Source organism: Carcharodon carcharias, chromosome 20 (assembly GCF_017639515.1).
Source record: "Carcharodon carcharias isolate sCarCar2 chromosome 20, sCarCar2.pri, whole genome shotgun sequence".
Lineage (NCBI taxonomy): Eukaryota > Metazoa > Chordata > Chondrichthyes > Lamniformes > Lamnidae > Carcharodon > Carcharodon carcharias.
The window spans coordinates 31,179,779-31,196,886 of record NC_054486.1 but is presented as its reverse complement, the minus strand read 5'-3'; the positions used below and the strand labels follow the sequence as shown (position 1 = coordinate 31,196,886).

At 43.7% G+C, this 17,108-nt stretch overlaps 1 protein-coding gene across 4 annotated transcripts in view; it reads left to right on the top strand.

Moving 5' to 3' along the window:
• The window catches only part of LOC121292831 (neutral alpha-glucosidase C-like), a 172,260-nt gene extending 168,822 nt beyond the window's left edge, over window positions 1–3,438 (top strand). For 3 of the 4 annotated variants that reach the window (XM_041215287.1, XM_041215285.1, XM_041215284.1), the window contains 2 exons: window positions 1,401–1,501; window positions 2,731–3,438. In XM_041215287.1, coding sequence (XP_041071221.1) covers window positions 1,401–1,501; window positions 2,731–2,843 — 214 coding nt within the window. In that variant the 3' untranslated portion in view covers window positions 2,844–3,438. Of the gene's footprint in view, window positions 1–1,400; window positions 1,502–2,730 lie in introns of those variants that run through there. The other variant, XM_041215286.1, reaches the window with a different exon arrangement.
• The last annotated feature ends 13,670 nt before the right edge of the window (window positions 3,439–17,108 follow it).

The following is a 17,108-nucleotide window of genomic DNA, read 5'->3' as shown; positions in this document are numbered from 1 at the left end:
GGAAGTTGAGAGGAAGACAAAGTGGCTGAAAGCTCTGTAATGAAAGGTAGGGGTGGGACACACAGGGGATTGAACAAAAGTCTAAGCATGGGAAAGGATGCCAGGTGGATGATTTCTGGATGCTTTGAGGTGAAGCTCGGAAGCTGGCAAGGAGAACTCTAAGTAGGGGGTGATGAATGCTTGAAGAACGCATTGGTGGCAGTGTAAGATTGTGGTGGAAATAGGCAATATTGTGCAGGTAGTCTGGGTGATGATAGGATGTAGGTTTGGAATTGGACTCTGGGTAAAATAGGTGTAGTCAGTAGTAAAATTGCAAAGTTTTTGGTCTGTCCCAGAAATAATAGTAGGAATTTTAATTTCCAAGCGGGAAGGGGGCCTCATGAGGAGCTGACTTAACCGGAACCAGCAGAAGGAGGTCCAGCAAATGTTAACAACTGAGCATCATTAACAAGCCACTGGCCAACTTATTGACCAAAACAACCTAGAAGCTGTTGGGAAATGATGGTGAGCCAGCTGGCACAGATCAAAGGCTGCCACAGGCGTTGCTGAATGAGGAGGCAGGCTGTTTAAAAGGCTTCTCTGGGACTTCATCCCAGCTGTTTGCTTAAACAATAATCCGTCTAGCCCTCAGCCCTCAAACTCCTCAGCCCCCCACCATGTCCATGCCCATACAAGCTAACCCATGACCCTGCCAGTACTGAGGCCCCTTATAGCCCCTTCTAATTTGGTGCCAATTCATGTCAACCCATCCAGCAACCTTCCCCCTTACACACACCCTATTAACTTGTCCAGTATCCACCATTGGCAAGCATCAGGAGCCATGCTGAGATGAAATAAAATAAAGTTTTAAGTATCTATTACAGAATTCACTGTATATAGAAAAACCTCCATTCATGAAAGCCCATTCAATACATTTAAATTCCCTCAGGTACTTAACCCTCTGTAAAACCAACCATTTGTATTCATAACCACACATCAAAGACAGCTAATCATTTAATAGCCTCCGTATCTGTTTAATCTCCTCCAGCCCTACAACCTTCTAATTCTGGCCTCTTCTGCACACCCAGTTATAATTGTTCCACCATTGGTGGCTATGCCTTCATTTGCCCAGGTCCTAATCTTTGAAATTCCCTCCCTACACCCCTCCACTTCTCTACCCCTCTTCCCTCCATTAAGACAGTCTTTAAAACCTCCCTCTTTCACCAAGCTTTTGGTCACCTCTCCTCATATCTCCTTACTGGTCTCAGTGTCATACTTTGTTTAAAATGCTACTGTGAAGTGCCTTGAGATGTTACATTACATTAAAGGTGCTATATAAATAAAGGTTGTTGTTGTTTATCATTGAGTGCCCACTACCTGGGTAAAGGCTAAACTGTATAATGTGTTTCCCCCCTCTTCAGGTGTGCTGATGAGAGGGGACAATATTGCACTGATTGTGTGGTGGAGAGGGTCCTCGTTATGGGAGCTGTAAGACCTACTTGTGTGACAGCACACTGCCCAGGTAAACAAATTGACCAGACTGTTCCCAGTGAATCATTGTAATTCATTTTGTTCAATTGAGTAGTCACAAAAATGTTCAGTTTCCCAGCAGTAAGTGGAAATGCTTAAATCTGAGATAAACAAAAAAATGCTGGAAATACACAACAGAGCCAGTAATATCTAAAAGACTGAGGAATTCCATCGAGGCAGTTGGGGGGACACTCCTTAAGGGAAACCTACTGGAAGGGAGACACTTGTTTTATTTTTACCTCTGACACAGAAACCCAGGAAAAGGGAGGGGAGAAAATGGATGCATAAGTTATACAAATCAACCAGCTTCTCCTGCTCCTGGTTAAGCAATGGAAATGAGATGTCCACTGTAGAAAACAAAGAGAGTAGAATTATTCAAAGTATTTGCCTCTGGCAATTGCATGTAAATTTTGCTTAAATTCTCTAAGAAAACCTAAAGGTGAAAAGGAGCTGACAGTAATGATCTAGCTGGAATATGTATGCCATTCACACAGCCTTGTCAGAAGCTGAGTTCTGACCCCATATCCTCTACATCACCAAGACTATTTCCACCTCCTTAACATCATGAGACTCCACCCCTGACTCAATCCAGCTATGCAGATACCCTCACCCATGCTTTTGTTACCTCAATACTCAATTATTCCAATGCCCTCTTGTCTGTCCTTCCATTTTCCATACTCCATAAACTTCAGCTTATTCAAAGCTCTGTTGCCCTGATTCTAATTTATACCAAGTTCCATTTACCTCATGTGCTTACGGACTTTTGGTCCGGCCACGCTTCAAATTTAAATTCTCACCCTTGTGTTTATTTCTATCCTCGGGCCACCTCACTCCTTCCCCAATGAGCCTTCATTTCTCCACTCCTACAACCCTCCAATAACTGTGTTCTTCCAACTCCACCCTCTTGTCTATCCCTGAATTTACTCACTCCATCATTGCCTAGGCCCTAAGATTTTGAATTCCTCCCTGAAGCTCTCTGCCTCTCTCTCTTCCTTTAAGACACTTCCTTGTAACCTAACTCTTTGGCCAAGCTTCTTGTTACTTGCTGTTTACCTTTATGTGACAGAGTCAAATTTAGCTTGATAATGCTCCTATACAGCACTTTGGAATGTTTTATTAATTAAGTACACTATATAAATGCAAGTTGTTAATGTATTTTTTGATACCTGCCACTCTGTTGTTAAAAATGTTACTGATAATTTTGTTTATTTCCCTTTACAGATGGACAGGTAAATCCAGTGTATTTCACCTATAATGTGAAGAAGTCCCTTTTAAATATCGAAGGCCTACAATTTAACTTAGGGTGTGACTGGATGCTGAAGCTTCATTACTGAAGGGTGGACATTGAGCTATCTGAGTGTGCCATGGAGGAAATATTTTTTCACTTGAATGTCTGATCAGCTACTTTACTAGTATCAATGCTATGGATGATGGTGCTGACTAGTAATCCAGTCGCGCTGGCTAATACTCTGTGAACAGGATTCAAATCCCACCACAGCAGTTGATGGAATTTGAATTCAACTAATAAACCTGGAATATAAAGCTAATCTCAGTAATGGCAACCATGACAACTATCATTGATTGTTCTAAAAACCCACCTGGTTTACTAATGTCATTTAGGAAAGGAAATCTGCCCTCCCTACTTGGTCTGGTCTACATGCGACTGCAGATCCAATGCTCTTTGTTAACTGCCCTGTGAACTCTGAAATGACCTAGCAAGCCACTGAGTTCAAAGGCAATTAGGGATGAGCAACAAATGCTGGCCTTGCCAGCGATGTCCACATCCCATAAAAGAATAAAGAATGTTCCTGTAGTAGATTGAATCTCTCCAAAAAATCAATCAGTCCTGTGACATCTGTTTTCTAATTATGATTACATGAATTTGAATACAATCACATTATTTTTTTACCTATTTTAATTCAATCTATATAACCTAGTTGAAATAGAAATAATTGTTTATATTTGAGTGCATTTAACGCTCAGATTTTTGATCTCAGAGTAGTGAAACACAGTGCATAATTGTTCAGGATTATTCCAGATTTGATCCTCAGTCTGTGATCTCGACCAAGTTACTAGTGCTAGTACTAACTACCATGCAGTGACTCCTACAGAGATGTGCATATGTGTAGAATTCAGGTGAGAACAAGATTGGTCTGAGCTGTGCTGCTTTCTTTGGTCAGAAGCCTATTGATGCTCCACATCTAGGCTGATAATGAAGAGTGCCCAGCTGAGTTCAGGGCTAGAGATTAATCTGTGCATTTGGAATTGTAGCCACAGATGAGTACAACCCTTCATGAGAGGCGATAAAGTTGACTCTATGCTCACCCAACAGGACTACAAAGCAATAAAAACAGAAAATGCTGGAAAAACTCAGCAGGTCTGGAAGCATCGGTGTGGAGAGAAACAGGGTTGATGTTTCAAGTCCAATATGACTCTTCTTCAGAACTGAAGAGAGGTAGGAATGTGAATGGCTTTATGCTGTTGAAAAAGTGGGGAGAGGTGGGTGGAGCAAAAGAGAAGTTCAGGGATAGTTTAGAGGGTGGAGGAGATTAGATGACAAAGATGTCATGGAACACAAGGCAAAGGTAGTGGTAATGATAGTATTAAGATATAAACCATTGGCCCAGAGTAGATCTTAATAGCAGAATAAAGGTCAGCATTTTCTGAAAGCAAAGATACAAACTGGCACTTGAGGGAAACATTCAAAATGGAGGACAGAGTTCATGGCCTGAAGTTGTTGAACTTAATGTTAAGTCCAGAAGGCTGTAAAGTGCCTAATCGGAAGATGAGGTGCTGTTCCTGTAGCTCGTATTGCGCTTCACTGGATCATCGTAGCAGGCCGAGGACAGAAATGTGACTGTGGGAACAAGATGGTGAATTGAAATGGCAAGTGACCAGAAGGTCGGGGTCATGCTTGTGGACTGAGTGAAGCAGTCACCCAGTCTGCGTTTGGTCTCCCTAATGTGGAGGAGACTGTATTGTGTGCAGCGAATATAGTAGACGAAGTTGAAAGAAGTACAAGCAAATTGCTGCTTCACCAAAAAGGAGTATTTGGAGCCATGGACAGTGAGGAGGGAGGAGGTAAAGGGTTGAGTGTTATACCATAATGGAATATAAAGCACATTTACTAAAAATATTCTCACTTTCGCTAACATAGGGCAGAAATCTGCATAAGAGTTTTGCTGTAAAATGTGACACGATGGCCAGAAATAAAGTACAGGAGCTGATTGACAGTTGTTGTGGTTGGGGAGAAAGATGATGGTGGGATAATTTTCCCCTTTTCCCTCACCTCTTGCTGTTTCACAGAAAGATGTATACTTTTAGAGCTACTGTTTTAAACCCCTTTTGGGTGTTGTGACTTTTATATAATAGATTGGCTTTCTGGTAAGTTTAAATCAGGAGAAAAGATAAATGTTTCTTTACACAACATCCCAAAATGTAAATACAACGAAAATACTCACTCCCGCAAACGTGGATGTGCACACACAACAGACACATACAGATGAATTCTAGAGATGAAGCATGCACTTAGGTTATTAACAGAATTACAAGAAGCAATTATGTGTTTAAGTTAGTCCTTGAAGGTGTAGGGTTTAAGGCCTGATGGGTTTTCTGTCATGATTCCTTGAAGATAAAAATGGAGGTTGAAAGCTTCTGGGTTCCGCATGGAGTTGTGGCCGAGTTTCTGTAGAGACAAATCTGTACAGGTGAAGACAAATTAGTCCCTCTCTCACTCCCTGGGTTGACGGTTGTATTAGGTAGTGTTTCTTTCTTCTTGCTGGAGATGTTCCCTCTTGTGTCCTGTTGGTCTCCAGACTGACTTGCCCCTGGCTGGATCTCTAAATAATATGTTATCTGAAGTCAGTTTTAATTATGTGACCACATGATCAACACTTCTATTATTCACACACATTATTCGAAGTTAGAAGGAGGATGAAGGAGGACTACACAATGGAGGATGAACGGTGGCCATTCACACCTGCTTATGATAAACAGGTTTCTTCATACCTCTCTTTGTCAAGTTTTGAGTTTGCGGACACTGAGGCTGAGGGTGGATGCTATTGTATTTGACTTCTTGTATATATGCAAACAATAGGGGTTGTAAATTCTACAAGTAGTTTTGCATTGTAAATGTCTTTTGAAGGGAGAGTCCTCTACAACTTTCCAGAAGCATGTTCAGACGTGAGTTAATCCTTGCCTGTCTAGAAGCTACAAACAACGGTCACCTGACTGACAGCCATTTTGGGAGAGTGCGGTGCCCATTATTTCAAATTTCCCCATCTCTTTTTAAAAATACAGAGTCCGCATTGAATAGCGTTTGAATCTTACACACATTCTTACATCACATTCCTCCACTGGGCATGACACCGTGTAAAGTTATGTAATTATATGAAGAGATATCTCCTTCGGAGCAGAATTGGACAAATGCAGCTGATTTAAGCTATTCTGATGAAGGCTTACAAACCTGAAACATTAACTCTGTTGCTCTGCCCATAGACACTTCTTGCTTGTTGAATATTTGCAGCATTTTCTGTTTACATAACTTAAGCTGGGATCTATAAAAATATGTCACTTTGCACTGAGGGATTTAACCTTTCTGCAGTGAACTGATTCTTCCATATCTGGGCAGCAACAATTTTTGAACTCATTTCATTTGGTGTAAGTTACATTGTGAGAGTATTATACCCAGGACAGATGTCAAAATCACCACCCACCCCCACATTGTCCCTTTAATCTTCGATTGTTATGCTAACATTTACAGCAAGTTGATAGCCAGGCCTGTTTGGCATCTTCTCAGGCCTTTGGGGGATGTGATTATCCTTTTTTTGGTAGCCAGTATTGATTGTAGTTTAAACACAATTATAAATGTCACACCATCAGCTCCCAAATTCTCTCCAAGTCACACACTGTCTTGACTTGGATGTTGGTATTCCATCATCATTATTGGGCCCAAATCTTGGGGTTCCTTATCCAACAATGTGGCAATTCAAGGAGAAGGCCCAGCACTAACTTCTCAAAATTTTTATTTATTTATTCATGTGGGCATCACTGGCCAGGCCAGTATTTATTACCCATTCTTAGTTGCCCCGTAGTTCAGAGGGCATTTAAGAGTCAAACACATTTCTGTGGGCCTGGAGTCACATGTAGGCCAGACCAGGTAAGGATGGCAGATTTCCTTCCCTAAAGGAACATTAGTGAACCAGATGGGTTTTTACAACAATCAACAATGGTTTCATGGTCATCATTAGACTTTTAATTCCAGATTCCTGCCATGGCGCGACTCGAACCTGGGTCCCCAGAGCATTACCCTGGGTCTCTGGATTACTAGTCCAGCGACAATACCATTATCCCCCTGAGTAACTGGGGATGGGCATTAAATGCGCCCCTGACAACATTTCCCACATCCTGATTGCAAAATAATTAAAACTGTAGTTTAAGTATCAACACCCGTAACAACTCCATCCTGTTATGATCTTGTAATGTTCTAACATGTGATGGAAACATACCCCACTATAGAGGAAACTGAAAAGTGGCCTTCTTGCAGTGCTGGAGGTCCCCGCTGCAAAGGCAATAAGATTGCCACCAGTGGGGTGGCAAAAAAAATTGCTTACACTAGCAGCTGCCTAAGTTGGGCTCCGAGATGTTGGAAGCAGCCCAGCAGAGTGCTTTTCATAGATTCCTGTCCAATTTTTCTAATAAAACATATAATGCTAGAAATACTCCGGAAATCAGACAGCATCTGTGGAGAAATGGTGGCAGTGGTTCTAATCTGAAATCTTGTGTTGAGTCCACGGGGCTGTAAAATGGAAAGATGAGGTGCTTTTTCTTCCTTGAGTTTACATTGAACTTCATTAGAACAGTGTAAGAGATCAGATTGAGAGTGGGGTAGAGAATTAAAATGAAAAGCAACCGGAAGCTTGAGATCACATTTGCAGACTGAACTGAGGTGTTCAGCACAGCAGATATCCTATCTGTGTTCAGTCTTCCCAATGTAAAGGAGACAGCATCATGAGCAGTGAATATAGTATTCTAAATTGAGTGCAGTACAAATAAATAGCTGTTACACTTGGAAGGAATGTTGGAGCTCTGGCTGGTGGGAGGGAAGGAAGTAAAAAGACAGGTGTTGCATCTCCTGTGCTTGCAATGATGGAAAGTTTCATGGTGCTGTAAAATACAGGGGTTGACCAGGTTAGGTGAGTGTCTGGAATTATCTTCTTTGTTGTATATTTGGAACATACTCTCCATCTTGCTGACCTATAACCTAAAGCTTTTACTTTTAATCCTTCCACCCATAGAGGCCCACATGTGCTGACCTGCACAAGTTGCCGATTCTAACTTCAGTGTAACACCACAGCAAATTCCGCTTGATATAAATATTTCCTTTCAGTTGTCATCAGCTAACAAAACAACATACACTTAAAATATTGGAGTATGGCTGTTCATTCTACCACAAGTCTACCACTGCCTATGACGTTGATGTGTATGGCCATCTAATGCCATTGGGTCTTGTGGGTTTAGACTTTACTTTCTTAAGAAAAGGATACTCAGCTGGACCAATCTTAAGATGATGGAAATTTGAGGCATAGTCTGGGAATTGATAAGAGAATGATTAAAAGATGCGGAGCAATAGGGAGTTTTTAGTGTCAGGATGGGGAAATGCTGTGTAGAGTGCTCCAGGGATTGTTTTTGGAATCTGAGTGGTTTTTAGTTTACATTAACAACTTGAATTTTGAAGCTCAGTAACATAAAGGCCCTGATCTCCAATGTTTGGGAAGCAGCTTAGACTTAGATTTTCCTGGGTTGAGCAGTCTCATGTTAAATTCAAGCCTCAATTCTGAGAAATTTAAAAATGATGACTCAATTCAATTTCCACTTCCCTTTGATTGCTTCCTGAGTATTCCTGAGCATCTCATTGAGTGCTGCATTCAGGCTACATTGAAATCAACTCAGATTATTTGGAATGTTTTCATTGTTGTTCACTTTGTAAAAATGATACATGAGCAAGACATAAACCAGCTGCTACATAGCAAATTAAGAATGTTAAAAAGCAAAAATATTCCTGCACAACTCTCAAGATTTATATTGATATATCTGTTCAGATTCTTCCCCAAAATTTGTTGTAAATTGTTTCGCCTCTCAGTTCACAGAAATATGGAGAAATAATAAACTGTTGTTTGACGACTAAGATTTTATTTATCTGTTTCAGTTTTTCACCTTATTTCCAGCAGTTGTCAATAGACAGAAAAGAAATACAAATTTTTGCATTTATTCTGGTGAAGCTTCTTAATTCTAAGGACCACTTTGCGCATTTCTTTTGTTTGATCATTCAGTAAATACCTTTGATGCAGGGCGCATTTTCGGTCAGGAGAGACCATTGGGAGCATTTCTTGAAGTGTTCTTTTACATCACTGCAAAGTCTCATCATGGTATTACAGACAATTTCTCCACCCGTCAAATGGTCATATCATCAGGTTAATGCTGAAAGATTTTTTGCCAATAATTGAATTTGAAACATTGTTAATATAGGCCCTTGATTCTTTTCAGAAGTTGTACATTCAGATTTTCTTCCAATAAATTAATTTGTTTCATGAGCTGGACAGTGTTGGCGAGGCCATATTTATTGCTCATCTCTAGTCACTCTGCAGTAATGTTGGTAGAGAGCTTTGAATCTTTGTACGACAAATGGCCCTTGAGTATCAGGTAGGTCTGACTGCGTAAGGGTGGTAAGGTGCCTTCCTGAGGGATATTAATGAACCAATTGTGTTTTTCTGACAATCAAGTAACCATGTTAATTTTTTCTGGTGCTTCTCTTCAAATTACCAGGTTTATTGAATTCATTATCACAAATTAACTAATTGTGGTTATTAATTCAGTACCATAGCCATGACATCATTGTACCTCTTCTTCACATTTTACACTGCTCTCCTTGCTTTTACTGCATCATGTCATTCAACATTGCTTTGGATGGCAGTAGGTGTGTAACAAACAGATGCAAGAGGTCTGCCACTTCTCATAATGTGATTTTTTTTTTTAAGTTGATTTTCAGCATCCTGAGGAGAAATACCACACCTCCTCCATTTGAAATTCTAGTGTTCAGTGTTAATGGGTTTTCATATCATCTTGCAGAAGACCTGAGGAATGATAGCTCTACGACTCTGAAAACACTTATTTAAAATTTGCTCGTTAGAAGGATATCAATTGTGAAGTTATTTAAGATGAGTAATTTTTTCAACTTACAGCACAATGTTGGAAGATATGTGCTATTCCAAATACAACAGTTAGATCCCATTTTTCCAGTTAAGCCAATCAGTAGATTCCTTCACCCTTTTTTTCCAAGAACTTTCAATTTGATAATTTAGCTTGTATTTACGAATTTTGTAGCTCTTTGATATAACATGTATGACAAAGCCTAGATGTTAAAAAACGTGTAACAAACTCCTGTTGTCGGAGATTAATCACACCAAGGCATCATTTAGTACTTAGAAACCCCATTTATTACTCGTGCATAAGGGAGACAACACCTCGAGAGCTACTGTACTGTCTCGTAGCAGAATACACGCAGACCTGTTAAAAGCATTTTTACAGCCAATCAGTAAATTTTGCACAAACCTATCTGCTTATTTGCGTAAGTTAACTGACCAATCCATATTTCAGGAAATTTTCATTCCCAGCACAACAGATGTGCTTACGCAAATGCTTATCATGATCCTGATTACATTCGGCCTGAGAAAGAACAAAATAGAATGTCTCAGGGCTCATCCTACAACTGTGGTCAGACAAGATGGTATTGTTTCTCAAGGTTGGAGTATTTTTCTCTCAGGCCTAGGCATATAATTCAATTGCCCCATTAACCCTTTTAGCACTAAATGGGTTCCCCGTAGTTGCCTAGGCCACCACACTTACCCCCTTTTGTCCTACAAGGACAACCCATCACCCTTAGCCAAGTTCTATGTATCCTAGCCATTAGGCTTCATCCTCAGTGGAACCTTGATTCCTAAGGAGAGGGAGGGAATAGATAACTGGCTTGCCACCAGGTCTCTGAAGGTTCTGTAGTCGGCAGACAGAGTGGATGCAACAGAGGACGAGCTGGATAACAGCATACAGAACAATGAATAGAGCAAAACTTATGTCAAGGTATTTGAGGAGGGTTTTGAAAAGGTCCCCAAACCACCCACCGATATTAGGGAGCCATCCCCACCAGTCAAAGGATTTTTCCTGGGCAACTGCATGGAGGAGGCGCACTTGGTCCTGAATGAAATGTACATCAGTCTCAATCCTCTGGTCCTTGTTAATGTAAAAACAACATGTTTCATTAATAGCTGCTCAGACTCCCCCTTGCGCTGCTAGCAGGAACTCCAGGGCCATACAGTTCTGGAGGACAACCTTGGAAAGGGACTTAGCTTCCAACTCTGAATGGTGTCAACAGTCTTATTCTCAATAAGTTCCATTGTAGCGGAAATATTAATAATGGCCTTTTCCAGCTCTGAGACCCTTAGACCTGGGATGAGGGCCCGGACAAATTTGTGGAATCCGGTGTTGCGGGTGACAAGTGGGTTCCAGGTTGATCGTTTATGACCCTTCACAGGATCTAGATGGTTGTGGAGAGAGTGAATAGTAAGGCTCTTGACCCCAAATGCCTCAGGGACAATATAGCCAATGGTGCAGGTGCCCGCCCAATTGACAGGGAGGGTTTTGTACGCCCTGTTTCCACAAAGCCAGAATGAGCCATTGCGAACAAGGTTAGGGTACCAATAAGTGGAATTTTGGAAAAAGCTAAGTCGGTCCCAGACAAAAGAGGAATTCGTCTGGTCATACCAGTGGATGCGGCAGGTCTGACTGAGCTGCAATGCTCGCAGAGCCAGCAAGTCAAGGCAACCAGACAGATTTTTGTAGTTGCAAGGCACAGATTCTTCAGTGTAGTAGCAATTAGAAGTCCAGGTGGGGGTGGAATTATTTGAGGTGAGATTGTATGATCGTTGGCAATCACACCCACCCCCATTAAAGTATGTGAGTCTATCCTCCGATCTCGGGACCTGCGAAAGACACACCAGCTCATTGGCCGTGCACTCCCAAAAGGTAGTCAAAGGACCAGACTGGTTGTGAAACCTGAATCGGCCCTCCCGGTAATTATAATCAGCAAGGTAGGCACAGGAACCCAATGGCAGCTTGTCCACTTGAGTACTACCCTTGGTATAATTTCTCCTAACGTATAGCCAGGCCAGTCCCTTAACAGCCACAAAGGTGGGCTCCTGTCTCCAAATGAGCGCTTGATGGATGAGGGGCCCTGTATTACCTAAGGACCATGCGGAATCTGAGGGGAAAGCCAGAAAATGCATCCTGGAGGATGAGGGGTAAACAGGAAAATGAGTACAAATCCAACATTTAGTCCGATTAACTTGCGAGGTTACGGCCTGCATTCATTGAACCGCAGAATTGGTAGTCTATGCCCCCACAAGGACCACGCAAGACAGGATCCAAATCAGAGTCAGCATTCTGATGGCTCAGTTTAAGTTCCTGCACAAGCACTTCTGTCCGAGGTCAGCGTCCGCTTGACTTGCAATGCGTGGGATCCACAAGGCTCGTCCTTCAACCTTCACAACCATATGGGTGGTGAGCAGGACTTGGAAAGGCCCCTCCCATTGAGGTTCCAAACAGTTCTTTCTCCTGAAGGTCTTTACCAGGACTAGATCCCCAGGCTGGTATTGATGACAGTCTTCAATGGTGGGCTTTTTCTGAGCTTCTACTACCTGCGTATGCAAGCTTTTGAGAGAATTAGTAAGCACTATACAGTATATAATCATTCCCTCATCCATAGCGTGGATGTCCATTTCCCTAGCAGACAAAGGTGGTGCCACTGGGAGGCGCATAGGACATCCCATTACAACTTCATAAGGGGAATGGGAGGTGGTACGGTTAGGATAAGAGCGCATAGTCATGAGCGCCAGGGGTAGAGCTTCAGGCCATTTCAAACTGGTTTCCTCACATAATTTAGCTAATTTGTTTTTCAGAATACCACTTTGTCTTTCCACCGCCCTAGTAGACTGGGGATGGTATGTGCAGGAAAGGTGATGGTTGCATTGTAAGGCCTTCAGCAGTTCCTTTATCACTTTAACGATAAAATGAGGTCCATTATCACTTGATAAAATCTCTGGTATCCCAAATCTGGGTATGTATTCACGCAACAACAATTTTGCAACAATAATAGCATCATTCCGTCGGGTGGGATACACCTCCACCCATCGCGAGAACAAACACACTATAACTAAAACATAATTATAACCCATACATTTAGGCATTTGTATAAAGTCCATTTGTAGGTGTACAAACAGACCCCATGGCTGGGGTCCTGTACCAGCAGTCACTGTGGGCGTCTTGCCTGGGTTATGTCATTGACAAAGCAGACATTGTGAAGCTTTTTTAGCTGCCATGGCGAAAAACCCAGGCGCAATCCACATCTGCTGTGCCATTCTGTTCTTCCCCCCTTTGCTCGCATGGGTAAATGAGTGTAACATGTGGGAAATCCAGGGCAGGCGTGAAGCAGGGGCAACAGCATGGCCATCAGAAGAAACCCAGAGGTTGTCAGAGCATTGTGTGCACGATGCTTGAGTCCAACTGTTTTGTTCACGGGTAGATGCCTGTGACTGCAAGTGAATAAGATCAGTTGGACTAGCTACAGGAGAAGGGGTTGCAGCCTGATAACAAAGGGGAACCACAGACCCAGTGAGATCAGCTGCACGGGTAGCACGGTCAGCCCTATCATTACTTTGAGAAATGAAATCATTGCCCTGCGTATGGACAGAGCATTTAATAACAGCAAGGAAGGAGGGGAGCTGGATAGCCGTTAAAAGATTAGCGATGAGCTGTCCATGGCGGATGGGGGTTCCTGCTGAGGTGAGGAATCCCTGGAGTTTCCAAAGCTGCCCAAAGTCAGGTGTCACGCCAAAAGCATATGGAGAGTCAGTACAGATATTGGCCGATTGGCAGCAAATATGCAGGCTCGTATAAGGGCAAAAAGTTCAATGGCCTGGGCAGAGCAGGACAGCTGGAGACGAGATGCTTCAATAACAGAGTAAGAGTCACAAATAACATAGCCGGTAAGTAAATCGCCACTTGGTGATCAAGTAGAGGAGCCATCGACAAAAAGAATGAGGTCGGGATTTAACAGAGGATGATCCTGAAGATCTGGGCGAAGTAGAGTGGAGTGCTGGACAATAGTGGAGCAATCATGAGGCTCGCCATCTTCATCCGTGGGTAAAAGAATAGTGGGGTTGAGAGTGGTGCATCATACAATAGTCAACGAGGGATCCCCTAAAAGGGCGGTTTCATAGCGGGTGATGTGGGCAGCGATAAGGTGTTGGGTAGCCGAATGGTTAAGGAGAGCCGCGACTGCGTGGGGAACATGTAGAACAACAGGGCACCCAAGGGTAAGGGACTGGGCAGCAACGACAGCAAGGTAGGCTGCCGCAACAGATCAAAAACGTGAAGGATAACCGCCGCAACAGGATCTAAGCAAGTACTGTAATAAGCAACCGGTCACATGGGACTGGGTAAGCACCCCCTGTGAAAAGCCGCAATGTTTGTGAACATAAAGGCGAAAAGGCTTAGTATAATCTGGAAGGCCCAGGGCGGGGGCAGAAATAAGGGCTGTCTTGAGAGCTGCGACAGCGGATTGGGAGTCCGACTCCCAAGCGAATTCCTCAGGAGCTGAAGGGAGGCTGAAGTCCTGCAAGGGCCTAGTGAGTTCCACATAATTAGGGATCGACTGCCAACAAGACCCCGTCATACCAAGAAAATGAATCATATCCTTTTTAGCGAAAGGGAGGGGAAGGGAGATAATGCTGTCGACACGGGGTTTGGAAAGGAGTCGAGCGGGGCCGTCAAGAACATGGCCCAAGTACTCAACATGGGATCGGCAAAACTGTAACTTTTCACAGGAGGCCTTATGGTCTTTACGGGCTAAGGCTTCCAAAAGGGTGAGGGAGTTTTCGAGACAAGTTTGCTCAGATGGAGAGCAAAGAAGCAAGTCATTGAAGTACTGGAGGAGAGTAGAATCTCCGGGAAATGAGACATCGACAAGATGTCCCATGCAGGGAGAAAATGGTCAGGCTCTCCGTATACCCCTAGGGCAACCAAGTCCGTGTATACTGAGTACCATAAAAGGTGAAAGCAAAGAGAAACTGAGAGTCAGGGTGTACGGGTATGGAGAAAAGGGCTCCACAGAGGTCAACAACAGTATAACAAGTGGACTTAGGGGGAACACAGGTAAGAATAGTAGCCAGGTTAGCTACTAATGGATAGGATGGGATCTCACAAGTGTTTACCGCCCGCAAGTCCTGGACAAACGGCCAGGCTTCCGCACAGGGAGTATAGGAGTGTTGCAGGGGCTAACAGTGGGAATAACAACACCAGAGTTTAAAAGGTCTTGAAGGACAGCTTTTATGTCTTCCATCGCTTTGGGATTGAGACGGTATTGAACTTTCCGAGGGAGGGGTTTAGAGGGATCCACATGCACCCGAAAAGGTTCTGCTGATAATACCCAACCAACATCATTAGGACCCTTTGCCCACAAGGTATCAGGGATAGTTATCAAGGCATCGAGGGCATCAGTGATTACACTACCAAGATCATGGTGCTGAAAATAGGCAGGATACTCAAGGGGCATAGAGAGAAAAAATTGGATAGCCTGATCATAGGTATTCAGGTAGCCGACCATCAATTCCACAGATGATTGGGGATCCGTGCACTGAAGGCGGTACACCATAGGACCAAGATCCCTGGCCCGATACCCAATGGAGACACAGAGGGTAACATGAGGCGCAACATTCCAGGCATGAAAAAGCAGTTGGGCAGCTGGAGAAAGGGACACGGAGCCAGCAAGTCCTTCAGATCTGACGCAAAGGGAAGATATAGAAAGAACATAGCACTCACCCAGATGCCCTGTTACCTCACGGGCATACTGATGATCCGAGCAGGCAGAGTAGTGCGCTGTACAGTGAAGATCCTGAAGCCAGTGTTGCAGGGGCGGGTGGATGGCTATCGCAGTGGAAACACGGTGGTCGGTCAGAAGCCAAAGGAGCACAGTCTTGAGTTTATCGGATAAATCGCAATGTTCAACACTCCATCACCAAATGTGAGGATGACGCAAAGTTTCTTCCTGTAGAAGGCCGATGACTGTGGAATAAGTAGACTCGGGAACTTGAAGAATGATAGAATTGTTAGAGCAGTCTAAAGTACAACCGAGTTCGCAGAGGAGATCACGAGCCAAAAGATTGGCCGGGACATCGGCCCTGAGGAGGAATCGATGGGATCCTTTTCTTCTGTTCAGGTCAAAGGGCCCTTCTTTGGAAATTGGTAGTGAAAGCGGTTGTCCCGAGACCCCGATGACGGAAATAGAATCCCTAGAAGGGGTGACATCAGGAGTTTCGACAGGCCGAAGCGTAGAATAAGTCGCTCCAGTATCAATAAGGAAATTCAAGAGATGGCCATTAACAGCAAAGGGATAGTGGTTTCTTCAACGGTAATGAAAGGTAAAAGGGTACGGCAACTCTATTGTGTTGAACCCCCAAATGGGTTAGCTACTGAGTAGGGGATCATTTGAGGGGCAGAGTAAGGGATCGGTTGAAGGGCCGGAGTCAGTGCCTGCTGAGGTGCCACCTGCAGGTGGCTGAGGGCAGGTACGGGCCCAATAACCCTCCTGGCCACAGTTAAAACAAGTCAAGCGGCCACCCCCCTTTTGGTCCCGCCTGGCAGCCTCTCCCTCTCCCTTGCCATCGATTCCCCTGGCACCCTGGTGCCAATTAGGCTGCCACATATTCCGAGGCCATATAACAGATTGGGGTTGGCAATTATAAAGGTTGGGTGGCTGAGAAGCTAATTGAGGGACAGCGTAAAATACAGGGGCTGGTGCAAGCACGGCTGCTGTGAGTGGAGCTGCGGGCAGAGGCATCGCCATTGGAGGCGCTGCTACTGGTGCTGCTGGATCGTCTAACATTGGGGCCATTATTCCTTTCTTAGGGGGTTTCTGGCAGCGGATCAATTAGCGCTCATAATGTTGGAGGGTGCATATAATTTCTTGAGGATTGTCCTTACCTTCCCACCCAATGCAAGTAAGGGTAACGGCTTTCTTAAGATCAGGCTACATTCTCTGTAAAAGAGCATTAACAAGAGCCGGAACAGAATCCTGAGGATTAACGCCAGAACATTTTAAAAAGATATTACGGAATCATGCGACATAATCACGAACATCCTTGTCGGGCTTTTGCACTGTACTGTGGATTTTATGCCAATCAACTATGTCAGGATAAGCCTTCCACACGGCTGCACAAATGCGCTGCCAGAGTTTGTGTCTCCTGATCCACAGTAAGAGGGTCAGGGCCAGGCAGCGGCCAGTCAGTTTTCCCAAATTGGTTGCCAATGCTGGATACCCAGACAAGTATCAAGAACCATATCTATATCTTTACAATTAGGGTTATGACATTTACGGAGAATTTCGAGTTTCTGAATAAACTTCTCAACTCCCTCTTTAGGGTGGGGGGTGGATTCAACAATTGCTCATAATTCGCAAGGTGTCCATGGATGGTAGACTTGCATCTGACCTC